At 68.0% G+C, this 26,083-nt stretch overlaps 1 protein-coding gene across 2 annotated transcripts; it reads left to right on the forward strand.

The window, feature by feature from the left end:
• On the forward strand, window positions 1–25,761 carry ARID3A (AT-rich interaction domain 3A). Of its 2 annotated transcripts, none has more exons than XM_040537673.1 (8): window positions 1–528; window positions 1,201–1,543; window positions 19,448–19,520; window positions 21,034–21,217; window positions 21,300–21,547; window positions 22,127–22,366; window positions 22,460–22,549; window positions 22,668–25,761. In XM_040537673.1, exons 1-8 carry the CDS (start codon window positions 119–121, stop codon window positions 22,883–22,885), a joined length of 1,806 nt encoding a protein of 601 aa, XP_040393607.1. In that variant the 5' UTR covers window positions 1–118; the 3' UTR covers window positions 22,886–25,761. The 2 variants fall into 2 exon arrangements, with proteins under 2 accessions (XP_040393607.1, XP_040393606.1); XM_040537672.1 differs by having other exon boundaries at window positions 2–528; window positions 22,070–22,366.
• The last annotated feature ends 322 nt before the right edge of the window (window positions 25,762–26,083 follow it).

Raw genomic sequence — 26,083 nt, forward strand, 5'->3', positions numbered from 1 at the left:
GCCCCCCGCCTTGGCCTCCCGCCCCGCTGGAGCGCGGCACCCTGCCGGGCGCTGCCCCCCGCGCCCCCAGGGCGTCGCCCCCCGCCCCGCCGGGGACCTGCCGCCCGCCGGCAGAGCCATGAAGCTGCAGGCGGTGATGGAGAACCTGCAGCGGCAGCAGCGCGCCCGGCTGCAGCAGGCGCTGGAAGCGCGGCAGCAGGAGCAGCAGCAGCAGCAGCAGCGCTCCACGCCCCCCCCGGCGCAGCCCCCGCCGGCACCGGGGCAGACCCCAGCCCGGGGCCGAGGTCCCGACCCGGCCCCGGCCCCCTCGGAGGAAGGAGCGGAGCCCGAGAACGCGCACATCCAGCGGGCGCAGATGGCCGCCCTGGCCGCCATGCGGGCTGCTGCCGCCGGCCTCAGCCACTCGTCCAGCCCGGGGCTGTCGGAGGAGAGCCAGGCCTCCGAGGAGGAGGAGCGCGGCGAGGAGGAGGAGGAAGAGGAGGACGGCGGCTACCAGCAGGAGATGGGCTCCGAGGAAGAGGAGGATCTGTGAGTATGGCTGCGCGCGCCGGCACGGCCCCACAGCGGGTTTTGGAGAGCGGGGAGCCCAAACCTGGGGTCCGGGGAGGTGTCGGCGTGCGGGGCAGGCAGCAGCACCAGGGCGCTGACCCTGGCTGGGACGTGAGCCGGTACTTTTGGGGACACGCACTGGATTTGGCCGTTTTCTCCCTGCTCGGGCCAGTGCCCCGGGGCAGCAGCGGCGGAGGGGCAGAGCTGCCCGCCCCACCGCACTGATTCCTCGCAGCGGGCTGGCGTGGAGCAAAATTTCATCTCTGCCCGGGGAGCCACATGGGGCTGTGACAGAGGATCCCGGCCTGGTTTAAATAATGCAGGGCTGCCGGGGTGCCTCCTCCCAGCTCTCCGGGCAGGGAGCGGGCTCGGCGCCATCTGGCCGAGCTCTGCCTGCGCCTCCCAGCACGGGGAGCACCCCGTGGGGACAGGCAGGGCGCTGCTGGCGCTTGGGGCTGGCTCTGGGGCTGAGAGGTTGCGGGTCTCATCCAGGTGCTGCGCAGGGACAGTGCGAGGTGGCTGGAAACGGGGAGGCTCGTGGAAATGTCCTCCGGCCTCCTGGCACCGCGGGGCATCCGCCGCTGCGGGGAGGTGGGAGAGGGCTCGGCTGGCAGCCCGGGGCGCGCTAAGCAAACCTCTCCCCTGCTCCAGGAAGGGCAAATGGGATGAAGAGGACTTCGAGGAGGACCTGGGCGAGGAAGAGGAGGAGGAAGAAGAGGAGGAGGAGGAGGAGGAAGAAGAGGAAGAGGAAGACTACGAGGAGGAGGAAGACATGGGCGAGGAGGGGCTGAGCTCGGCGGAGGCGGTGCGGACGGGCCCCGGGTCCCTGCTGCTCCGCAAGCTGCCGGCGCCGCAGCACTGCCGGGGCGAGGCGCAGCGGCCGCCGGGCGGGCAGGAGCGGCTCCCCGCCGGACTGGGCCCCCAGGGCCACGCGCAGCTCCCGCAGCCGGCGCCCGACCACGGCGACTGGACCTACGAGGAGCAGTTCAAGCAGGTGGGAGCCGTCGGGACGCGGGGACGGGTGGCCGCGCGTCCCTGCGGGTGTCTGGGGATGCCACCGCCGCAGCTCGCTCCTTGCGCTGCCTTCGTTGCCGCCGAGAAACCACCAGGATCCCCCGGGGTTTGAGCCCTTTGGCTCACCGTGGGGACCTGGGAGGATTCTCGCTGAAAACAGCAGGAAAAAGCACCCCGAGGCTGCGAGTCCGAAGGGATTCTTGGGTTTCTTCGTGCTCTCAGGGCCCTTCTCGGCGGGACTCTGACGTGCCGGGGCCGTTCCTGCCTGGCCAGGGGCTGCAGCCCCACGGAGCCGAGCTCTGGGCTGACCCAGCCTGCCCAGGGGCGCGGAGCGGTGGGCTCAGCACCAGCCCCTTCTGAAACACAGCGCGGGGACCCGTGGGTCCCCCCCTGCGCCTGTCCGGCTGCAGAGCGGGTCTGCGCGGGTGCTGTTGGAGCAGAGCCGCCTCCAAAATGCGGTGGAGGACTGGAAGCGCCCCGCTGCCCCTCTGCTCTCCCGGGGCCTTCCCCTGGCTGGGGATGTGGGGCTGGGGATGCGGGGCTCGCTCCCCCGGCGATGCGGGGCCACAGTACCCGGGCTAATAGAAGGAAATGCGCTTAAAGCGGGGCTCCCCGGGGGCTGCCCCGGCCCTTTGATGTGTGTGTTTAAGTACATCTGAGTTTAGGGCTGGGGGAGGGGGCGAGAGCAAACAGCAGCAGATGGGACCCAGATGGAGAGGCCGGCGTTTTGGGAGGGGTGCGGTGGCCGCAGCCCCTTCCCCGGCTCGGGGCGAGGGAAGGGGCTGGGGGCTGCCAGGGGCTTGCCTGGGCGTGGGCGGCGCGGCCCTGTCGGGCTGGGATGGGGCCACCGGGAGTGCGGCGAGCGCGGCCACCCTCGGAAGGAGGGGAGCTTCTGTCCCCCCACCTCCCTGCTGCGGGGAGGAAAACGGCCGCCGGGCCTGGAGGCTGTTGCACAACTCCCAGCCTCCTCGGCAGGATACGGCCTGGGCTTTTGAGCATATTGCCGTGTGCTGGGGCAGGGAGGGGAACCCCCCGAGAGTGCCCTGGGCCGCCCTCTCCTCCTGATGCTGCAGGGTTTGGGCACCCCGAGGTGGCACTGGGTGGACGGGGTGCAGTGGGACGGGAGCCGCGGGGCTCCCTCGGTGCCAGGAAGGAGCGAGTGCCTGTGCCCGGCCCCCCCAGCCGCGATGTGCTGGGAGCCCCCGGCACGGCAGAGCCCCCCTGGCACCTTTGGGCACGGCACAAGCGCGCTGAGGACCGTGGGTCGCGGCCGCCTCGGTGCCCTGCGTCCCCAGCCCGGAGGGACGGTGCCACGGTGCGAAGCAGCGCCGAGGGGCAGGATTCGGCCCCGTCTGCACTTTTCCTCCGGGCTCGGCAGCCCCGGCGCTCTCAGCAGCTCTGCTGGCTCGTCCGTAGCTCTAACAACGTACGTGTGGGTTTTAGAAACACACCAAACTTTTCCTGTGCTGTCTCGAGTGCGCACATATCCTCACCTCCCGGCGCTGCATCGTCTTCTTGTGGTTTCTCTCTTTTGTACTTCCTGTAATTAGAGAGTGGGGGACGTAATCTTTTTATCTGTGAAAAGGCTTTTAGATACCACAGCTGTGATCTTCCTGTTTGTCACCGTGTGAGCGTGTCCCGGACCCTCGCGATCTCCCTGGGAGCTCGGGCTCCTGAGTGCCCACGTCCTGCTCCCAGCCCTCGATACCTTGCGGGGAAATTGGGGGCTCGGTGCCCGGCGAGCGCGGCTGCTCCGGGTGGCTGCAGGCGGCTCTGCCCCGTCCACACCGCGCGGGCGAAAGGGGCCGAGCATCCCTGCCTGCGCCCTGGGCACCCCAGGGAAAGCCGCCTGTTCCAGCGCCTGGCACGACGACAACTGATGGTGGAAGCACCCGGCGGGGTGGGGGGGGGGGGGAAGCGCCTTCCACCTCCGCGGGTGGAGGCGAGGAGGCAAAGCGCCCGCTCGGGGAGAGGCTTCCCCGGCACGTCAGCGCGCGGGCGCTTGGATCCCGGCCGCTGGATTGGGGCCAGGGGTTGCTCGCGCGGCGCCTGGCCGGGAGCTCCTCCTGGCCGCCCTCCAGCGCGTGCCTCTGAACGCGCTCCAGCCCAGCTGACGGGCTGGGAAGGAGCAGCAGGAATGTAAACACAGCGCGGGCAGGATGCGCCCGCCGCCGCGCTGCTGCCGCCGCCGCAGGGGCGCTCCGCGGGGCAGGGGCTGCGCCGTGGCTTCCTCGCCACCCCCCCCCCGACCCCCGGCACGGCCGACCCCCGTGCTCTAATCGCGCCCCAAGGTGCTTCAGGGGAACCCCTCAGTGCTTGGGGGGCGGGGGGGGGGGGGCTGCCACGCTGCAGCGCTGCGTGCTGTAGGGTTTAATGGAGCAGGGGCCGAGGGGAGCTCTGGTGCTTAGGGCAGTCCCCAGGGCTCTGCAGGCGCCGCGGGGCTCCGCTCCTTCCCCGGGCGTTTTCTCCGCTCTGTGCGCAGGGCTGCGAGCGCGGCGCTGGCCTTCCTGCCGCGGCGGGGAAGCGCGGCTCGAGGAAGGTGCTATTTCTGGGTTCCTCTCTTCTTGCAGGCGAGCTTCTCGCAGGGCGCGCTCTGCTTGCGTGCGGCCTCGTGCTCGTGGCGGCCAAACCGTGCCCCCCGCGGGGCGAGGAACGCGGCCGGGCTGCGTGCGTTTGCGGGAGGAGGGGAAGGGGGGCTCCCCTCGGCACCCCGGCGCTGCTTTCTTTGGGGACGTGTGCCGTGGTGCTCTGCCCCACCAGGGCAGCTCTGCTCGGATGTGGCACCAGTCCCTGCACGGCCTGGGGGACTCTGCCCGGCCCCACAGCGCCCCGAGCCCGGCAGGGGTTCTTTATTGCCCGCTTTGGGGCAGATTCCTGCAAATAGGCGCTCCGGTCAGTCGGTGTGGAAGCTGCAGGAGGCCCCGGAGGAGGGAATGCGGTGTAAAGGGGAGAAGCGGAGGCGCAGGCCTGGGAAGCTGTTGTGTGGCACCTCCCCGTCCCCGGGGACGGCCACTGCGCAGGCAGAGGTCAGCTCGCCGCTGACCCGGGCGCTGGCAGCAGAACAAAGGAGCCCCCGGCGCGGTGGGGCAGGGGGGGCTGCCAAAGGGCACGCTGGATCCGCAGCGGGGGGAAAAGGGGCATCAGTGGGGGGGCTGGGGCTGGGGGGGCTCAGCCTCCACACCCCCGTGCTGGGGTAGCGCTGCACTCGTGCGGGGCTGGATTGGGCTGCGTCTGTTCCTGCGGAGGAAACTCCCCTTCGCAGGACAGGGACACCGAGACCTGGTGCTTGGGGCAGGGCTCAGCCCGGGCCAAGCGTCCTCAATCCTCTGGGAATCCCCCGTGCATGGGCCTTGCGGGCTTTCTGGGCCCTTTACCCAGCCCCAAGGAAAGCACGGAGCTGCCCCTACCCGCCGTGTGCGTCCCTTCCCGGCCCCGCGCGCGGGACGTGGCGCTCGCTCGTTATTTCTCCTCCCTCCCTCTTCCTTCCTAGAAAAGCCTGCGGCGGGGCTGAGCCCCCGCCACGGTCCGTCTCCGGGGAAGGAAGAGGTTTGTGACGGTCGCCGTCTCTTTCATCTCGCCCCAAGAGGCACGCGAGGACCCCGGGGCTGGCGGCTGTGCTGGTGCGAGCGGCCGGGCGATGCCGGCATGTCTGAGCTCCCTGCCTCGAGCCGGGGGGGTTATGCCAAACGGAGGCTGCTGGGATGGGTGAGCCCCTGCCCGGCCCCCCGGGGGCTGTCCCTGTGCCCGGGTGACACCGCAGGTGCTGGCCGTGGTGGTGCTGGGCTCTGCTTTGGCACGGTGCTGAGCGCGAGAGGCTCAGTGCCTGCCAAAACGCAGGCGCTGCTGCGGCAAAGTGCTGCGTAACGCCGGCCCGGCGCTGGGCTGCTCGGAGGAAAAACCCGCACACATCAGGCACGGTGCTGAGCCCGGGCACGCTGCGGGAGGAAGGGCCCTGCCGGGCAGCACCGTGCCCCGCGGGTAATCCCTCCCCTGACCTTTCTGTTTCGGATGGCGAGATGAGTGCGCCCCACTAATACCAGGAGCCTCAACCTGGGGCGCGCTCGCAGCCCACGGCATCGGAGTTTCCTGTCCCTGCCCCTTCTGGAGTTTCCTGTGCTGAATGTGAAAGCCAGCTGCTGCCCGGCTCCTCGCTCGCCCTAATCCCGTGGGCGGGGAGCGCGGGGCTGATTCAGCAGCGAGCCGGGGACGTGCACCCCACCACCTCGCGGGGGACCCGGGGGTGCCCTGCTCCTCGGGGTGCTCGCGCGCCTGTGTCGGAGCTGGTGGCCTGAGACGGGGGAGATGCTCGCGCTGAGGATGAGGAGCGGGTTGTGCTTTGCGCGCTCATGGGGTCGCCGTGCTGCCCTGGTGCTCGCCCGGCACCGCAGTGGGGCCGTCAGTGGGTGCCCGGTGCCGTGGCGCGGGGCTTGGTGCCGCTGCCATGTGCTCCCTCGCCTTGCAGCCGCTGAGCGTCGGCCGCGCCGTGCTCGGGTGCTGCAGGCTGGTGCTCGACTTCCCGCGGCTCTGTTCCTGTTCGAAAGAAGCTTTAAAAAGACCCGGGGGGGGGGGAAGGCTCGGCTTGCGGTGAGGTGCTGGTACTTTTGGGGGGGCGGGAGGTTTCTGAAGATGTTCCAAATTGGGATGGCTCGAACTCGCTGGTGGCACGTGGGGGACGAAAACCTCAGCCCTTATCTGCTGCTGAGCAGAGCTCGCCCGAGATACGGGGTTTCAAAGTGCAACGGTTAGAGAAGGAAAAAAAAAAAAAAAGGCAAAACGAAAGCAACTCGGTAACCCCTGCGCAGGGGCTCGCGCGCCAGCGTCCGGCCCCGTCCCGCTCCCTGCGCTTTATGGGCAAGTCTAGACGGCGCCCTTCGCGCGGGCTGCCATTAGCTCGCAGGAAAAACAAGCCGGCCTTTTTCTGGGGGACGGGGCTTTTTTATTTTCCTCCGAACGATGGGGCAATCCAGTAAATGGCGGGGTAATTGCAGGCGGCCCGAGGAAGCCGGGGAGTTGCGACACGGGCGTTGCAGCGAGCTGGGAAATCGCGCCGGGTCCTCTCCGAAAGCTGCCAGCCCCCCGCCCGGGGTTCGCCCCGGGAAAGGCGTGCGGCGCGGGGACGGCGAGCCTGGGAGCGGGGACAGCCATCCGCCTGTCCGTCCGTCCATCCGCCCGCGCGGCGCTGGGGCCGCGGCCCTGGGGGCAGGTGCCTCCATGGTTTCATGCCGCTCACATGACTCAGCCAGCAATTAAAACTGAAAGGGGGGGGGGAAACGCGAGAGGGGCTGAGGAGGCAGAGGAAATGGTGATTTCTCGCTCAAAGGCCCCCTTTGAATGCAGCCGGGTCCTCCCCGTGCTCCTCGGACGCTGTCTGTTCGGGAGGGGCGCTGCTGGTGGTTTTTGGGGGGGCCGGGGCTGTTTCTGCCGCGCAGCCCCCGGGGCTGTGGCCGGTGCTCGGGGCTGGGGTCCTGAGAGCGTGCAAAAATCCCGACTTCAGCTTAAAACACAGAGCACCATCCCCTCGTGTAGCGCGTACTCGTGGCGAAGGCCTCCAGCCCCGGTGTCTTGGGGTTTCTTCTGCTGTCACTTCCCTGGTAAAAGCCCCAACAGCCCCACCTCGGCCGGCTCCGTCCTCCCCAGACCCCTGCCGGGGGCTGCAGGCGTGGGGTGCGCCTCCTGGGCCAAGTGGGGGGCTGGCAAAAACAAAAAAACCAAACCCCCAAATCTTGATTTTCATCAACTGGAAAGAAAGGGCAAGCTGCGAAACGTGAACTCTGCCGGGGGCCTTCCCCGTGCGTCAGTGCAGCAGAAGTGATACCGGCGCCGCCGCTCCCTGCCCGTGGGCACCGTGGGGGGGCCAGGCCCGACCTGCCCCCCGGGGGGCTCCGAGCGGGGCGGGGGGGGGCCGTGCCGCTCCTAATGGCGGCGGGAGGGTCCATTTACTTTCTTTAAAATATTGATCGGGGCTTTATTGCATTAGCGAGCCGAGCGGATGAGCCGCCCCCGGGGAGGGAGAAGGGGCCTCTTCCTGGGAAAGGGGCGCCTCGTCCCCGGGGCCGGGTGCTCCCGGACCCCCCCCCGGTGCCGCCGCCGCCCCCTCCCACGTGTGTGCCCGCGGCGGGGGGCTCGGGCAGATAACGCGGCCGCTCCTGCGTCAGGCGGGGGCCCCGGCCCCAGGCGGTTCAGTGCCCGGAGGAGGGCGATTGCAGGGCCTGGCCGGCCGCAGGCTGATAACGGGGGTGAGGAGGAAACGGGGGGGGGCCACAGCAGCGGGGAGGGGCTGGGAGAGGCACCGGGAGCGGGCGCTGGGTGCTGGGATGGGAGTTGAATTGCACGTGGATGAGTTGTGAGAGGCACGGGGTTGTGCTCCTCGGCGGGTTTTTGTTGGCCACGAAGAGGGGAGCTGCCAACCCACGGGGTGTGGGGGGAGCTGGGCAGCCCCCGGCCCGCGTCCTCAGCGGAGCGCTCGCCCCGCTCCTTGCTGCCCGCTGAAGGGTGTTCCTGGGGAGGGATCCGGCCCGGTAATCGGCTCAGGGAGCCTTCCCGCAGCCGTAAGCCCCCGATCCCGGCCGGAGGTCAGGGACTTCTCCTCGGCGAGAGCAGCTTAGGCACCAAGTGCCTCCTGGCAGCCCCGGCGCGGGCGTCCCGGCCGCGGGGTCCTTGCCCTCCGGCCGCGCGGGTGCTGCCTTCGGTGGGGCTGAGCTCCTGGGGTCCCGGTCCTGGTTTTTCCACCAAAATGGAAACCCAGCGTGGGAACCGGGCTGGGGAAAGAGGGGACGCTTCTCCTCGGTGCCGGGAGCTGGGGATGGAGCAGAGGCAGTCCCGGTGCCACAGCTCCACGCGGCTGATCCTGGGTGAGCCATCCCCCCGGCACCCCCAGGCTCTGCCTGGGCTGGGGGGGCTCCCCAATCACCCGAGGCACCCCGGCATCGCCTGCCGGCGTCCCCCCCTCCCTGGGAGCCCCGGGGCTGATTCACAGGGCTGCAGAGGAGGCAGCCGCCCCACGGCTCCGGCACAGCTGAACCAACAGGAATAAGGGTTTATTTAAAAGACAAAAAAAATTTTGCACAGAATAGAGCAAGGCCTTTGTCAGCAAAGCAAACAGTCGCGCCTGGAGCGGAGCAGTTGGGCAAGGGCGCAGCGTTGCTCCATCGCCCTATTTCTGGCCGAAACCGCAGGAGAAACGCGAGGCTGCCTTTGGGGCCGGCCGGACGTGCCGCAATCGCAGGGTGGGGGGCGTGGGGCCCTTGGGGGGGGGCAGGGGCCGCTCCCCGCGTGCGCGGCCCTGATAAGGCACCTGCCCGCGCGGCCGTCGTGCCGGGAGCCGTGGGCGCAGCTCCTGACCCCCTCCGTGACCCTCGGAATAAGTCACTTAATCTCCCCGCGCCTGGGTCTCTTGTCTGTAAAGTGGAGCTGATGATAATCCTGCCTTTGTCGTGGCTGCTCGGAGGCAGGGACCTGGCTCCCCGGGGAGGGGGAGCCCTGCTGATCCCCCCCCCCGCCCCACAGGCGCCCCAGGGAGGGGGACGGGAGCTGGGGAAGGGCACCCCGGCCCCACGGACAGTCAGCGCGGTGCAGACGCAGCCAACAGCGCAGGCACCTGCTGGAAATCCTTTCGGTGAGGGGCTTTGCCTCCTGCCTCAGTTTCCCCCTGTCCGAGCATCCCACCCTCCATCACGTGCGGTGTTGCCCGGAGCGAGCCCGTCCCGGCGCTGTGCCACGCCTCACACCAGCCGTGGGCGCAGGGGCCGGAGCGGTGCCCGCCGCCGTGCCCCCTCCCCGGCGCGCTCGAGGGCGGCGAGGTTTCCCCGCGCGCCTGAGCAGATTTGCGGTGATGGTTCCCAGGGCTGACGGCCCACAGCTGGCTGCCTGTCAAAACCATCTGCGGCGGCTGGACCTCCGCCAGGGACCGCGGAGCCGGCAGGGCCGGGGGCGGCGCGGCCGGGCAGGAGCCCCCGGCCCCGTGGCGGCGGTGGGGACGGCTCGGCAGCGCGGCAGCGCCCGCCCGGGACGGAGGCGCGGGGCCTCGCATTTCAGGAACAGATTTGCAATTACACAAATCCCCGGCCCTGCCGGGCTGAGAGTGGAAACCCTGGGTGACTCATCTGCTTTGGCTTACAATGATCTCCTTTCTAAGACGATCATTTACATATGGTGGAATTTAAACCCCGGCTTGCCTACAACGGCTAATTCAGCCGCGCTCCTGCCCCTTCTCGCCTCTGCCTGCGCAGGTGCTGAAGCTGCGCGCCCTGCCTGCGCGCCCTGCCTGTGTGCACTGCTTGGGTTCCCTGCCCACGCACCCTGCCCGTACGCCCTGCCCGCGTGCCCTGCTCATGCACCCTGCCCGCACCCTGCCCACGCCCTCCCCAGGAGATGGGTCCCTGCCCGCCGGCCCCAGCCTGCCGTTCCTATTAGGCTTTAATCCCCCCAGAAAACCCCGGGGAAGGCTGCCCCGATCCCACGAGGTTTGGGTACAGCCGGTGGTGCCCCTTGGACCGCCCCGGCTCTGCTGCTCCGGTGCCGGGTCCATGGCCGGTGCCGTGCCCGAGCCGTGCGCGCTGGGTGCATGGGTGTTGCTGCCTCGGACGAGCTTTCTCAATACTTACTGACTCCACTGAATTAATATTTGCACAGGGTCAGGTGTGATAGAGAGCATGTGTCAAGGGCATGCACAAACACATACGTGGCGAAGGGCTGCAGGCAGCCGTGGCGCTGCTGGTGGGAGCTGACTTCCAAATGACCTTTCCAGGCCGGCAGCTTTTGGCTTAAAAGAGAGGAACCGGCCCCAAAACGGGGAGTGGGCACGTGGGGTGCTGACAGGGCTGGGCTAGCCCCCCCGCGCAGGAAGGAGAGGGGCTCGGACCCCCCGTGCCGCTGGAGGGGGGGCACTGGGGACTCCAGGGAAGCTCGGTCCCAGCTCTGCGGTGACCAGTCGGCACGCCACGCAACGCTTGGGTGTTTGCGTTCAGCCAAAAACCCCTCTCTGCTTTTTATTTGAGCCAGAGCCCCGCGAGCTGCCTGCAGTGGCTTTGTCCGAAATAGTTGTTCAAAACGCGATTGCAGCAGAATTCACTTCCTCCTTTGCAAAAAGGGGAAAAAAAGCAGCAAGCCAACCAACCGTCCTTGAAACCGGAGCTGGGTCTGGGCCCGGCTTCGGGCTGCTCCGGCGCGCTGGTGATGCTGAGCGCCCCGAGCCCATGCAGGGCGTCCTCCGCGTGCCCCCGGGAGCGGCTCAGGCCCCTCGGGGAGGCCCAGGGGTTTTGTTCCGAGCAGGCGGACCTGCAGCAGGTTTTTCCTTCTGCTCCCTCTCCCCTCCTTGCCACTTAAGCCGACAGAACCGGCTGAGCTGATCCGTCGTGGGGCGGGCGCTCGCCTGCTCCGCGCCTTTCGGCCGCGCGCGCCCCGGGTGCCTTCACAGCGCGGCGCTGGGACCGGGCAGGATCGGCCCCGCAGCGTGGCAGGGCGGGCGGCCGACACGGGGCGGACAATGGGGGGTCAGGGAGGTTAAACGGCGACTAATTCGCCCTTTCAGCATCTCCCTCTGCTTCCCGGTGACACCCGCATTGTCGGCGCTGACACCGGCCCGCGTCCCTTGGCCGGTGGCACAAGGCAGGGGGTCCAGGGCGCATCCCCGCGTGGTGCCAAGTGGCAGGGACAGCGCTGCTGGCCCTGCATGGCCCCAGGGGAGCAGCACCAGAGGGGGACAGGACCCCCATCCCACCAGGGTGCTGGCCTGGGAGGGCGAGGGGTGCCAGATGGCTCAGCTGGGGAGGTTGTGATGGGCTCCTTCGTCCCTGCGGGACCAAGAGGGGGACGGCGCCACGCGAGGTGCCCTGGGGCATGGCTTTGGTGTGCCGCAGCGGGAGGGCTTCAGCACGTGGCTGTGGCCGGGCTCAGTGCGGATGCTGCGAGGTACCGGGGGGGATGTGGCTGCGGTGGCGCTTGGGGTTTTCACAGGTGCTGGTGGCCTCGGGGGGGGGGGGGGGGGCAGCCCAGTCCTTTGAGAAAATCGGGAAATTGGGAAATCATCCCCGTGGTGCAGGAGCTGTGACACCTCTGAGGGCGTCCCCAGGGCCTGCCACCCGCCGGGTCCTGCAGCCCCCAGCTCCTCCCAGGCCCGAGAAGGGGACCGGTGGGGGACAGGCACCTGCGGCGGGGCCACGTCCCCCCGGTCCGGGAGGTGGCCGACCTGCGGAGGGGACAATGCTGGGAACCGGAGGGAACAATAGAGCCGACGGGAAGCGCGGCACCGACGACCCTGTAAACCTCTCCCAGCAAACGTACCCAGGCTCCCCCTCCGGAAAGGGGCCCTCGCCCGGCTGCCCCCGGGGGTGGGGAGCGCCCGCGCCGCCCCCCTGCGCCCCGCCACGCTGAGCTCAGGCGGCAGGAATCCGGCCGGGCCGGTCAGCGGGCTCCCTGCGGCACGGCCGCCCGCGCGCCCTCGCTGCTGCCGGAGAGGCTGCCCCGGCCCCTGCTCGTGGGGAGCCCCCCCCGCCCCTCTGCTCATTCCCTGCTCCACTGAACCCCGCTTTTGGGGAGGGGGCTCAGCACTGGCGGGGGTGCCACGTGCCCCCGAGGGGCTGCCGGGGGATTAGGGGCACGCGCGCAGGGCAGGGCCAGGGGCAGCCCCTCCAGCGGGAGGTGACCCCGTCCCTAAGCCGAGCTCTTTATCTGCCCGCGGGATCGGGGACGGGGACGTTCGCCCTTCGGCTGCTGGGGGGGGCTGGGGGTGGAAAGGGAATCGGCCCCGCGCATCACGCGGTCTGGCCGATACGAACCTGATACCCCGGCGCAGCTGCTGGGCGGGCGGCCCCTTCCGCGGCCCCCCCGGCAGCCCCACGCCCGCCGAGCCGGGGGGGTCGCGCCGGTGGTGCCGCCGTCCCCGCAGGGCTGCGCTCGCCTCGACCGGGGCACTCCTGCGGACCCCAAACCCCGCGGTGATGGTGCTGCTGGCACCGGGTGCCCCAAAGCCGCGAGCGGGTCACGGCTTTACGGGAAACCGCGTTCGAGCAGCATCATCCGAAACGTGTCATCTCAGGGCTCGTAACCAACCCTCCAGTCTAGTTTTTACAAATTACTTTCTTTTTCTAAAGAAATCAACCCCCACCCCACCCCCTGCACCCCGAATCCGGGCCCCAGGGTGAGCGGCACGGTGCCGGCGCTTTGCAGCGGGACGGTGGCAGCTTGAGCGTGGTGGGGGCCGGGGGAGCATCGGGGCGACGGCGTGGGTGCGGGCGGGGGGCTGCGCACGCGCCCCGGGCCGGGAGGAGCAGGGAAAGCACCGTCCGCTTGTTTATTCTTCGTTAAATAAATTCTGGCGTCGTGGGCTGCCCGCCCCTGCTTCGCCCCTCCGCTGTCAGCAGGACAAAGGAGCCGCGGCCCCGGGGGAGAAGAAGGGCAGAGAGCAGCCCCTCGGTCACGGCGGCCGTGCCGAAACACACCTCAGAGTGCTCCGCGACCTGCTGCGCTGTGCGGGCTGCCGGCCGGCCCGGGTCTCCCTCTGCTCTCAGGAAGCTCCAGCACCTTGTTTTATTTTTATTTTTATTTTTTTATTCTTATTTTTTTCCCTAAACGCGGCAATCCCAAGCATTTTAGCGCCTGCAGGAGGTCAGCCTGTTGCTGACAGGGTTTACCCGTCCTTGGGGCTGGGGGGGTCTTGGGGGGGCCTTCCACCCACCCGGCGCACGACTCGCACGTCCCAGGCAGGCGTGCAAGAGAAAGGAGGAAAGCGGTGAGCGCTGAGCCTTCCTGGCGGTGAGAAAAAAGCCTTGGCAGTTGTTCCCCAGGGCCTGGAAACCCAGAACTGCGGCACTGGAGTGGGCCACGGTGCTTGCAGCTCAGATGTCAGCACCGCGGCCGCAGGCGAGGACCCGCCTGGCTCCTCCACGCTGCAGGAGCCTCGTTACGTGGGAGCCTCGTTAGACGGCAGCCTCCCAGGGTCTCTTTCCCTCCCGGCTTTAATTGCCCCTGGTGCTGGCAGCTCGCAGGGCGGCTGCTCGGCTCATTCGTTATCTCAGCAGACCCCGGCGCATCCCGCGGCGCTCCCGTGCCGCCGCCGCTGGCCGGCATTCCTGGCATTGCCGAGGGGCCGCCGTCCCGCAAGCCCTTTTAAAGTCAACGGGCTGGGATTTTCGCGTAATCTGGTTTGAACGGCTAAGCCGGCCATCCACACCAAACGCCGGGCTGGGATCCTGCCGGGGGCTCTGCTGCGCCCCACTCCTGCCTCTCCTCCCTCCTTCGCTTCCGTAGGGACCCTCTGGACGCGGGTGCCCGGCACCTCGGCCGGGAACGCGGCGCTGCCGGGGAGCCCGGGCGGACAGTCCCCCGGTGCCAACGGCGACCGTGGTGCCACCGGGCATTGCTCCTGGGCTGGACAAGCCCCGGTGTGGGCGCCCTCCTGCTCCGTCCCCCTCCTCGGCCACACCGAGCCGGGTGTCCCGGGGGCGGCCCCGCTCTAAGAGGATATCGTCGGGGCAGCTGGTTTACAGATTAAGTTATTTCCACCTCCGTGCAGCCTCCCTCGTTACGCCGTGTAAACCGAACTGCACACGCTGCTGCGCCCGGGCTGCGTTTCCTGGTGCCTCTGCCGCCCCCGCTCCCGGCCCCGCCGTCGGCCGCCGCGTGTCCCCGGCTCGGTCCCGCGCCGTGCTTGGGGCCGGGGGCTGGCACGCACCGCGGCTCGGCACCTGCTGGTCTCGGTCCAGCCCGCGCCGTGCCCGGCCGCCTGGTGCGTGGTTTCGCACGCTGCTGAAACGAGAACGAGTTTCGGTTCCTCAGTTTTTATTTTGAGCTCTGATCGCTGCATGCGAGGCTGGGCCGCGACCCCGCGGCACGAGGAGGGGATGGGTGCGCGTTGCCAGAGGTGGCCGGCAAAACCGGGATGCCGTCAACGCACGGGAATCCTGCGAGGGGGCCGGGGATTTCTGTCCCTTTCCACGTCCCAGCCGGTGCCCGGGTGGCACAGGGGATCCAGGCAGCTCCCAGGTGCTGCTCGGGGGCGTGGGGCAGCTGGCGCAGGGCGCCTTTGGGACGCTCTCCTGTCCTCGGGGACAAGCCTGGCCACCCGTGTGCCAGAGGAGACCCCAGGAAGCCGAGGGCGTGCTGGGGACCCGGCGGCCCCGTCCCCCCGTGCCACCCACCTGTGGCACGCACACGGGCACGTCTCAGAGCCGTGGCTTCCACGGTGCTGTCGACACCTCGCCAGTAACCCCAAGCAGCCGTTTGCCAAGCACCCTTTGTCCTGCGGCGTCGCTGGGGGTGCTGGGGGACCCCCCACTGGCAGAGGGCATGCAGGGCTGCTCGGGCTGGGGGAACAGAGGGAAAGTCCCCAGTGAGGCTGCCCCAGGCCCCAAAATGCTGCACCAGGGGGCACCAGGGCTCGGAGCAGCATGGTCCAGATGGTGCCCAGACGTCCCCTGCAGCTTTGCCCCAGGATTTGGGGTGAAAATCCGGGCCGAGCACCTGCTCAGCCGTCGGATTTCAGCATGGGAACGCCGGGCACGGGAACACCCAGAGCTCGCCCCCAGCAGCACTTTCCCCGCCAGGAGCCCGCGGATCAAAGGTGCGTGCAACGATCGGCGCCCGCGGCCGGGCAGCCCGCCCCGCTGCCACTAATCCCCCGCGGCTGAGCAGATGCACGTTTTCCTCAGCTGACGGTTAATTTTCTTTCATCCTCTTAAATGCGTATGTCCAACATTTCCTTCGGGATTGAACCCCTGCCCCGGTGCACCTGGCCGGGGGGCGATGCCCAGGGTGCGGGGAAGGTCCCTGCAGGACCCCAGCTGCTGCCGAAGCCCCGCAGGGGCTGCGGGGTGGTTTCCTGGCCCCATTTCTGCCCTGTGGGGCTGGGAGGGGGCCGGGGAGCCGCACCAGGCAGCGCCAGGCCCCCGTCCGGAGTGGGAGGGCAGAGGGGCAGTGCTTGTCTCTTCCCAGCCCCGGATGCAGATTTCCACCCACGCATCCCTCTCAGCCCTAGCAGCCCGGTGAGAGGCCCCGAGAAACTTTATTTAAGAGCTGTCCTTATAAAAATTGAATGAGCCGATGTTTTAATAAATGGCTAATCAATTTTTAGAGCCCTGCAGGTTAATAGGCTGCTCGTGACCCTCACGCCACGCCGGTGGTGCTCTGAGCTGGCCGTGCTGCAGGCGCCGGGTCCGGTGCCGGTGCTGCACCGGGGGCACCGGGTGCAGGTGGCAGCCCCGCGGGCACGGCCACCACGCGGTGTCGGAGCCGGCCCCGGGCCCTGCCTGCACGGCTGCTCGCAGCGCTCCCGCCCGCTGCGGCTCCTTCCTGGCACTTTTGTTCCTTTGCGTTTCCCTTTTTCCTCCCCCGCTCCGGCAGAGCCGAGCACCAGGGCGATGTTTTCCCAGCCCCCCCCCCCCCCACCCTCCGCTCAGCGACGCTTTTCTCCCTCCTTGGGTTTGTATTTAATCAGCTGGCTCGGCTGAGAAAGCCTCTGCTGCCTCCCCGTCCCACCTCCTCCCCGCTCCTTTGTCTGAAATGCGGGAGCGGGAGCGTGGGGGGCTCCAGGCTGCTGCAACCCTGCAGGCTCGGGGGGTCCCCATGGGCTCGGGGTCCCCGCGGTCCTGGGGCGCAGCAGGGCAGGGTTGGGGTGTCCGGGAGGCAGTGCCGGGTCTGGGGGGGGCGTGCACCCCCTGGGCACCCTCTCTGCAGCACGTCGGGTGCGGAAGCAGAAGCGGGGCAGGTCCTGAGCCAAGCACCGAGGTCTTTCTGGCAGCGGGACTCTGCGGGCGCAGGAGGAGGCACGAGCCGGCAGCACCCCCGGTGCTGCTCCCGGCCTCCCCGTGGCTTCAGCCTCCTCTCGTTTCCGCAGGGCAGCTGGGGAGGGCAAAACGAGGGGCGATGCCATGCCCTGAGCTCACCGCAGCCGTCCGTGCCGGGGACGTCGGTGGCTGCGGCGTCCCGGTCACAGTGCGGCAGTGCCGGCTCCTGGCATGCGGCACCCTCTGGTCCAGCTCCAGTCCCAGCTCCCGTCCCATTGCCCGTCCCCGTTAGCAGGGGACAGGGGGCACGGGGCCGGCTTGGGGCTCGCCCAGCGCGGTGCTGCCGTGGGCTCGAGGCGCTCGGCAGCAGCGCGGGGGAAACCCTCCCTCCGCGTGCGGCTTTCCAAGCCGCCGCAAGAAACGGGGGAGGCTGGATTGGCAGGGGCCCAGCAGCCCTCAGCTGGTCGGGAGCAGCCCTCTGCCAAAAAGCTGCACCGGCTGCATCCTGCACGCCGCCGGGAGCTGCCCCTGCCCTGCTGGGGGGCTCTGCTCTGCTCCCCCTCCCTTGGGACCTCGGCTCCCGGCACTCCCGTGGGGACCACGGCACCCACGGGGCACCCGGGGCCCACGCGGCATCGCCACCCCTCTCCTCACACCACGGGGGCAGCGGGCGCTGGGGGGGCCGAGGGGGGGCTCAGAAGGGGTCAGCGGTAACGACAGCTCCTGACCTCTCCCCGGCTGTTTGCTCAGGGGCCGGGCGAGCTTTTGCAAGGTTTCCAGGGGAACTGCGGGTTTATGGCTTTCCTGTAGCGCCCTTCCCTGTTATCGGCTCGGCCTCATTGATCCCTTTGATCGACGCCGGCGGGCGAGGAATTCAGCCCCGCGGGCACCCTCCGGGGGGGTTTGGGGGGGTCGCACCCTCCGGGGGGGTTTGGGGGGGTCGCACCCCACCCTGTCGCTCGGTGCTGCCGGGTCCGCGTGCCAGGCATGCCCGCTGTGGGGGCGGATCGGTCCCCCGGTAAACGTGGCCGTGTGCCGGCGCACGGTGCACGGCCCCGCGGTGCGTGCCTGCGGGGTGACGTGTTCGTATTTATAGCCCCCTCCCCGCCGCCCGCGGCCCCGCTGGCAGTTGTTCAAAACCGTCATTGAGAAAAGCGAGCGCGGCTCGGCACGGGGGGGCTGGGGGCTGCGGCGTCCTCCCTGCTGCATCCTCGGCCACGTCTGCGCGGCCCCGGGCACCCGGAGGAGCTGGGAGCCCCCCGCAGTGGCCACCACCCGGTGTCCCCCCATGGAGCCCCCTCTCTGCCACCAGATGCTTTCCGTGCTCGGGGGGGGGGGTTCTGTGTGTCTGGGGTACGGCTCCCGGCTGCGGGGAGCGGCAGAGCCCGGGCAGCGTGCGTGCGGAGGGCGCGATGCGCTCGGCGGGCCGGCAGCTCTCGCTGCCATAAATCAGGGCAGGAATGTGTCGGGCTGTCAAACAAAGGGTGGGGTCCCAAGACAAAAGCTGGCCCCAGCATAAATGGGCGCTGGAGGAGCGTCTGTGCATAGATCTTCCTGTCCTGTCTTATGAAAACATTTCCCAGTTGTGTGCGGCTGAGACCCCGCGCAGGGTGCGATGCGACATCAATCTTGTCGGGTTTGCTCCTCGGGCAGCGCGGGGGCCAGGACGGGAAATGCTTTCGCAGGAGGAGAGGTTGCCAGCCCCACGGCCTCCCCCTGGCAGGCACGAAGCCGCTTTCAGCACCGGGGTCCCGAGGCAGATTTGTTGCTTTGCAAAGCGGGAGCGAGCTCTGGAAGGCGGCACGTGCCGGAGCCGAGCGGCGAGCAGCCGGGAGGGCACGGAGCGGCTCCAAGTCCCCTTCCTGGGGTGCGGGTCCCAGATCCTCCTCGCCTCCTCACAGCCCTTGGTTTTGGTGGTTGGGCCCCGGACCAGGCGCGGTCGCACACAATCTCGCAGCGTGGCACAGGCGTGCGCCCTGGCACACGAGCTCGCTGCCGACTCGGCGCTGGCTCCCTCGGGCTGTGCAGGTGCGGAGGAGGGATCGCACCGAGGTGTTGCCCCACTCCGCACCGGGAGCGCGGCGGGTGCTAAAAATACCCGGGATCTGCGTTCCCGGGAGGAGCCGAGGGCCGATTGCAGCATTCTCGGCGTCGGAGCTGCTCAGCCTCCGGGCGAGGTTCGGGGCAGCGCCGTGGTTTCGGGGCCAGGATCTAAGCAAGGCAAACGCCTCCGCTCGCCCGCGCCCTGGCTGTGGAGCGCGGCAGGGCTGTGGTGGTGGCACGGCCACCGAGGCCAGCGGTGGCCCCATGCTCTGCTGCACTGCGAGCACCCCGAGCACGGCTCATTGCAGTGGGGGCAGCTTCTCGCAGGTGTCAGCACGAGCACCGAGGCGCCGCACGCCCCCAGCCAGGTGTCCCCGGGGCTCCCGTGTGCCCCGGCTGGGCTCCTGCGGTGTCCGCAGCGCCGCCGTTCCTGCAGCAGAGCACGTGTGCAGGGCTGGGCTCCTCGAAAGCCTCCTTCCGTCACTTCGCGCTCAGCTCCCACCGAATCCGGTTTCCTGGGAATTCGGGCGCCCGACGAGGGGCCACCCTCGCTTCTGCCACCCGGGAGCCGCCTGCCAAAGCCTCCACGTGGCCGCGGGCCCGCGGGAGGCGCCTTGGCGCGGTGACAAGGCCGGGTCGCGGCAGGTGAAGGCCGTGCTGCAGCGGGGCTCCCCCTGCTCCCAGCGGCCTGGCCCCTGCCACCCCCGGTGGCTCCGCGGGATGCCGGAGGCTGGGGGCACGATGCCGGAGGCTGGGGGCACGCCTGCCCTGAGCCGCAGGGATATTGGGACCCAACAGCTCCACGCTCCGGACCCCCGCGATGCCGTGGAGCTCCACAGAGCTGCCTGGCACTCCCCAGGGAGCTGAGGGAGCTGCCCCCGGCCCCGCATGGGCTTTGACATCCCCGGCCTCGGTGCTCTGGTGGGATCGGGGTCAGGGCATCATGTGCCTGCTTTCGGTCCCGCCGGGCACGGCTGCCCCTCGCTCTCCGGCACGCCGTGACCGCAGACCTGCCCGCTGCCCCGCGGGGCTCGGGGGCCGCTGGGGGGTTCCCTGGGTGCTGGGAGACGTGTGGGGGCTGCCGGCGGAGGCGTGAGCGGTTTTCTCCTCTCGTTGTGCAGCTGTACGAGCTGGATGGCGACCCCAGGAGGAAGGAGTTCCTGGACGACCTCTTCAGCTTCATGCAGAAGCGAGGTGAGCCCCCCCCGCGCCTGCCCCACTCTGTCCCTGGGTTTTATTTCCTCGCATGTCATTGGAACCCAAGGTTAATGCTCTGGCCAGACGGGTAGTTAATTTTTAACCTCTTTGCAAACTGGGGTCAAACCTGCTCCGCTGGAATCTGTGCCACGAGCTCGGCGCAGCGATTCCCTGGCGCTGGCCCCTCCAGGCTGGTTTTGTCCGTGCCACGCTGCCACCGGGCTCTGTCCCACCCTGGGCAGCTTGGCCCCGGGGGTTCGCCCCCTGCCTGCCCCCCCACCCCACCCCGCTGCCCCGTCCCGGGGTTCTGGCAGGTCCAGAGCAGCCGCCATCCAAACCTGGCTCCGCTTTTAGGGCCGAGGGGGGCATCCAAGTCACCGGCCGCGTCTGGAAAATGTTGGCCTGCGGTATCAAAAGGAGAATGTCCGTGTCGGTTTTGGCTCGTGCCAGGTCCCCAGGACGTCACGCTGCATCCCGGTGGGGGGCAGCTTCAGGGGGTGCTGGCAGCTGAGACCCTCCCCGGGGGTGTTTGGGGAAGGGGGCGGCGGAGGGGCCACAGCACTGCCTGGCGGCTCGGGGCGAGGAGCCCAACCCGGTGCCGGCGGTGCCGCGAGAGGCCACGTCAGCTGCTGCCACCTCCCGGCACTGCGCCGGGGAGAGCCGCCCGCTGGCCCCGCTGTGGAGGGAGCGCGGTGTGGTGTGCGCGGCACGGCACGGCACGGCACGGCGTGGCACAGCACGGTGCGGCCAGACGGTGCCCGGGCAGGGGCCACCGCTCACCGCCGGCACAGCCGGGGTCTGGCACTGGGAACACCGGTGCATGGGTGCATCGGGACTTGGGGCAAAGAGGCGCTTAGGGAAGCACGGGGGGGGGGGGGGGGGGGGGTGCACGGGGGTGTGGGTGTGCATGCCTGTGCATGCCCGTGCATGCCTGTGCATGCATGTGCGTGTGCGTGCGTGTGTGTGCGTGCAGGCGCACAGACAGGGGCTACCCCCAGGCACCGCCAGGTTGGCTCCCACCCCCCCCAGGGAGCCCCCCCAGCCCCTTCCAGCCTGGATCCGGGTGATTTTTGGGGTCCTCCCCAATGCTCAGGCTCTGGCTGTGACTGGGGGCACTGCATCCCCTCTTGTGCGGGACGGGGGAGCCCCCCCGCGTGCGTGCGCAGCGCAGGCACGGCGCGACCCTCGCGTTATAAATAACCGCTGTCGCTGGGCGCCGCGCGGCAAACCGCGGCCGGCCCCGCTCAGGCGGCTGGGCTGACATCTCCGAGTTTCGTTTTCCTCCCTGTGTGGGGCCGGTGTCGAGCGAGGCGCAATGAAGGGGGGGGGCTTGCAGAGGAAAATGGGGTGCAGGGGAAGGGCGGCAGCAGCAGAAGCCCCGACGTTCCCTGAGTGCCCCCATCCCCCTGTGGCCCCCAGCTCCCCCCTCACCGGTAGCTGCGGGGCGCTGGTGGCCGCCCGCCGGGCTTGGCCCCGGCACGACCCGAGCCTGTCCTCTCCCCTTCCCCAGGGACCCCCGTCAACCGGATCCCCATCATGGCCAAGCAGGTGCTGGACCTGTACATGCTCTACATGCTGGTGACGGAGAAGGGCGGCCTGGTGGAGGTCATCAACAAGAAGCTGTGGCGAGAGATCACCAAGGGGCTCAACCTGCCCACCTCCATCACCAGCGCTGCCTTCACGCTCCGCACCCAGTGAGCACCGGGGGGACGCGGGGTGGGGACGGGGACGCGCCGGGGCGCCCGCCACCGCCTCACGGCGCCTTTCCGCCGGCAGGTACATGAAGTACCTGTACCCCTACGAATGTGAGAAGCGGGGGCTGAGCAACCCCAATGAGCTGCAGGCGGCCATCGACAGCAACCGGCGGGAGGGCCGCCGGCAGGGCTTCGGCAGCTCGCTCTTCACCTACTCGCCCGGCGGCACCCACGGCCTCCTCTCCTCGCCCAAGCTGCCGGTGCCGGCCCTGGGACTGGCCTCGGCCACCAACGGCGGCTCCATCGCGCCCGTCCAGAAGATCAAGAAAGGTAAAGCACCCAGCACGCTGAAACGGGCTGAGCCAAGCACCGGGGGCCGGCACGCCTCGGGCACCCGATGGCTCCATTCTGGTCCCCTCCCCAAGCCCCAAATAACCTGGGGTTCCCTTGGTGGCACGGCCGCACCAGGGCTTGTTCTGGGGCGGGGAGCTGGGGGCCACAGGGGGACCCTGGCGCCCATTGCACAGAATCACAGAATGGTTTGGGTTGGAAGGGACCTTCAAAGATCAAGTCCAGCCCTCTCTCCAACAGCCCTCACTGCATCAGGCAGCCCAGAGCCCATCCAGTACCCCAAGCACTTCTCCGCAGGGCTGCTCTCCATCCATCCTCCCATCCCCAGCCACCCTAGTGTTTGGGGTTGGGGTCACCCTGCCCCTGTCCTTACTGGGGGCGAGGTGCTGGGCTCCTGGTGCACACATGGAGAGGTTGTGGGGGGGCCCCGTGGCAATGTCCGGGAGCTGGGGACACCGCAGACACCACGCCATGTCCCTGACCCCGCGCTCTGCCCCGCAGAGGAGGACGCACCCATCCCCATCTCCATGCCCAGCCGGCTCCCGGTGTCCCTGGCAGGGCACCCGGTGGTGGCAGCGCAGGCTGCGGCCGTGCAGGTGGCGGCGGCCGCCCAAGCCGTGGCTCTGGAGCAGCTGCGGGAGAAGCTGGAGTCCGGGGAGCCCCCGGAGAAGAAGATGGCGCTGGTGACGGACGAGCAGCAGCGGCTGATGCAGCGGGCGCTGCAGCAGAACCTCCTGGCCATGACGGCCCAGCTGCCCATGAGCATCCGCATCAACAGCCAGGGCACGCGCTCGCCAGGTCAGTGCGGGCGCGCGGTGCGGGCGCGGGGCTGGGCTGGGGGCGCGCGGCGCGTCCCGGCGGGGTCCCTCACCTCCGCTCTCCCCGCGGCAGAGAACCGCCAGGACTCCTCCGGCAGCCTGAGCAGCAACGGCACCAACAGCATCAGCATGTCGGTTGAGATCAACGGTATCGTCTACACAGGTAGGGAGGGGACGGGGCAGCGCGCGGGGTCCCCTTTGGGGGAGTTTGTCCCATTTTCACCAGCGGACGGTGCCTGGACACGGGGTGCCCCCCGCTCAGCCCTGCTCTCCCCCCGCAGGTGTGCTGTTTGCCCAGACGCCCGGCCCTTCCTCCTCCTCCTCCTCCTCCTCCTCCTCCGCCTACAGCAAAGGCAACGGCAGCAACGGCGGCGGCAGCCGCAGCAGCGGGAACAGCGGCGGCGGGGCGGGGGGCGGCGGGGGCAGCGTCCCCCCCGCCGCCCCGGCCGCTCTGGCTGTGCCCCCCCCCAGCTCTACCTCCAACAACGCTTCGCCTTAACGCCCCCGCCGCCCCCGGTGTCGCCTCTCGCCAAAGCCAACAGAGGTGACGGGGGCAGAGCGTGCCCACCACCGCCGCGGCAGGCCGGGGGGCTCGCGGCGCTGCTGGCGAGGGAGGGGAGGAAGCTTCAGCCCCGGGGGTTTCATTAAAGGCTGCCTGGGCTTGGAGCCACCGCGGTCCCCGAGCGCTCCGAGCGGCGCGCGGTCGGCCCAGACCTGTTTACCTCACACACATCACACTTTGCACTGTACATTTATTATTATTATTATTATTTTTTAACTCGTGTTACCTCCAGACAGACGTCCAGACGCCTGCCAACGCGAGCTTTAATGAAACCTCCTGGCACTCTTTAAAGGAAAAAAAAAAAAGATAAAAAAAAAAATTGGAAATCGGGAGATATTTTATTCATTTAGATCCTTTTTCTTCCCCCTTTATTTTGAGAACTACACTCACTATATGGGATTTTAAGAGGTTGTTGTTTGATTGTTTTGTTGTAAATAGCTTCTATTTTATTCTCTAAAAAGAAGAAAAAAGAATCAAACTTTAACATGCAAATGATATATATTAGCATTCATCAGGGAAGCAGGAGCTGGGGAACCTTGTAACCTCCTTTTTCTTTTCCTCCCGGGGCGAGCGATGTCCGTGCTGAGCCGCGCTCCTCGCCCGGGGAACGCCACGGGCTCTGCGCGGGGCCGGGGGGCTCCGTCCGCTGCTGCAGGGCTGCGGGGAGCGGGCGCCCACCACCTGCCTGCGCCCCCCGGCTGCCCCCACCCAGTCCCCGAGGCAGGCACCGAGCAGGGCGAGGAGCCCGGCCCCGTGCGGTGGGACCCCCCCGGGGACGGCCGCGTGCTGCATGCTTTCAGCTTGTTGCTTTGAGTTCTCGGTGGAGAAAATGGACTCGGATGGGAACCCGCGGCCCCAGCGCACCCGGCCCGGCACCAGTGCTTGGGGCGGCAGGCGCGGTGCTGGGAGGGGAGCGGCGCTCGGGGACAAGCGGGGGCTCCTGGGGGCTCCCGCAGCGGCCGGGGCAGGCGGACTCGGGGTGGCCAGGACCAGGCCGTCAGCACGGGCCCGGTCCCCGGCGTTCCCCCCGATTTCCCCACTTGGTGCCCGTCCCTCTGCCCGGAGCCGGGCTGCGTTGTCAGGTCGCTGTTTTCTGTCCCCCCTCTCCCCTGTAAGGCGATACTACTGTGCAGATCCAGTTTGGGCACATTTTCCCCCCCTCCGCCAGGTCCAGGCCGAGGTGACACCCGATCTGTTATTCACGCTTCAAGCAGCAAACTGGTTTTGTTTGCACTGGGGACGGGCGTTTTGTTTGTGATACTGGGGAGCGCAGCCAGAGGAATCAGGAAAATCTGGTGGCGGTGGCTGGGCCGCGGCGGCTCCCTGGGGCCGAATTGTGTTTTCTCGGCTGCTCCCCGTGCCCCAGGCACCGGCTCAGGGGGGGCCGTGCGGGGCGAGCTGTGGCCACCCAGCACCTCGGGGAGCCCCCAGCACCCTCCCGCCCGGTCCGGAGGCGCTCCCCCTCGCTTAAACCAGCAGGAACCTGGAGACGATGTCCTCAGAGCAAGGCCAAGGGGCTGCGCTGGTGCACGGTGCTGGTCCCGATGGTGTTTGTGCCGGCTCAGCTCTGGACGCTGCCCCGGGCCACGTTGGTGCGCGGCGCTCCTGCGGGTGCTGCTTGGGATGGTTTTCGTGGCCGGTTGTGGCTGTGGCGGGGCCGTTGTGGGCGCCCGTCGGAGCTGCGTCTCAGCACGCCGCTGCTCCCCGCCGAGGCCGTGCATGATGCAATGCAGGATGCTGTTGCGGGTGGCGTCCACACGATGCTCTCCCAGGGCGTGCCCCGGGGGTGCTCGTGGCGCCGTGGGGTGCTCTGCGGGTCCCAAAGGACACTCCGCGGTCCTTTGGGATCCCCAGAGTCCCCCCCAGCCCCAGCACGGGGCGTTTATTTTAAGCTTTGCTCTGCTTTAGCCGTGCGGGTTTCAGCTTTCCTCTCCCTTCGACATTTTCTGGCCGCCCTACCCCAAAAAACGTTAGCCCAAGCCATGCACATCTGCGTGAGACACAATCGCGACCTGATACCGACCCCCCCAAATCGGTATCTCGATTCCTCAGGTTTCGACGGCGAGCACAGGGTTTGCCCCCCTGCCCTGCGCGGACCCCCCCCGGCAGCACAGATGCCCCCCCCTCCCCGGCTTGGGGCGGGGACACGGCGATCTCAGGGGATTTGGGGTTTTCCAGCCCGTTTTTGCTGGCAGGGAGGGAGCCGCCTTGTGAGCACCCCCCCCAAAATGCTGGAAATGCCCTCGGGTGGCTTCGCAGTGCCCTGGGGGTGCCGGGGGAGGGGGGGGGCACTCGTCTTGTGCTGCTTTTAGGATCCAGCCCAAGTCCCCGGAAACCCCGGGAAGCGGGCGGCTGCGGGGTCTCCTTGTGGCCGGGCGGTTTAGAGCTTTAGTGAGTTTTGCATTTGTACAGTCACTGTTTTTTCTGGTTTTGTTTTTTTTTTTTTTCATTTTTAACCCCCCCCCCCTTTTTTTTGAGACAGAGAGCGCATATCACCTTCCCCTTTATTTTCTTCTTGCATATCGATTAAAAAAAATCAGTTTCTCTGGGGTTTGAAAAGAAAAAGGAATGGACACAGCTGCAGACGCATTTATCCAGCGGGCATATCTTAACTCAGGTAAAAAATGAAAAAAAAAAAAAACACACAAAAGCCAAAACAAAGAAAAAAGACTAAAAACCACATTCTACCTCTGAGAGCGGCGGCCTCGGGCACACTGTCCCGAGCCCCCGGTGAAATATTTCAGTTTTTCAAACATTCAGGTATTGAAACTTTTGATTATTAAAAAAGATAAAATAAAATAAAAACACTGAAAGTTTACATTTTATAATAACATTATTATACAGATTGTATTTAAACTTCAGAATATTTAAGACAATTGTAACCCTGTAAAGTTGATGAAATATTAAAAAAAAAAAAAAAGTTCCATTGTTTGAAGTTTCTGACTTCTCATCAGGGCCCTTGGGGGCTGGGGGGGCACGCAGGGCTGCAGAGGGGCCATGGGATGCCCACGAGGTGGCCACAGAGCTGTGGGGTGGCCCCTGGGCTATGGGGTACCTACAGAGGTTCAGGGTGTCCATAGGGCCATGGGGTGCCCATAGAGCTATAGAGTGCCTGTAGGGCTATAGGGTGCCCAG

Source organism: Cygnus olor, chromosome 26 (assembly GCF_009769625.2).
Source record: "Cygnus olor isolate bCygOlo1 chromosome 26, bCygOlo1.pri.v2, whole genome shotgun sequence".
Classification (NCBI taxonomy): Eukaryota; Metazoa; Chordata; class Aves; order Anseriformes; family Anatidae; genus Cygnus; species Cygnus olor.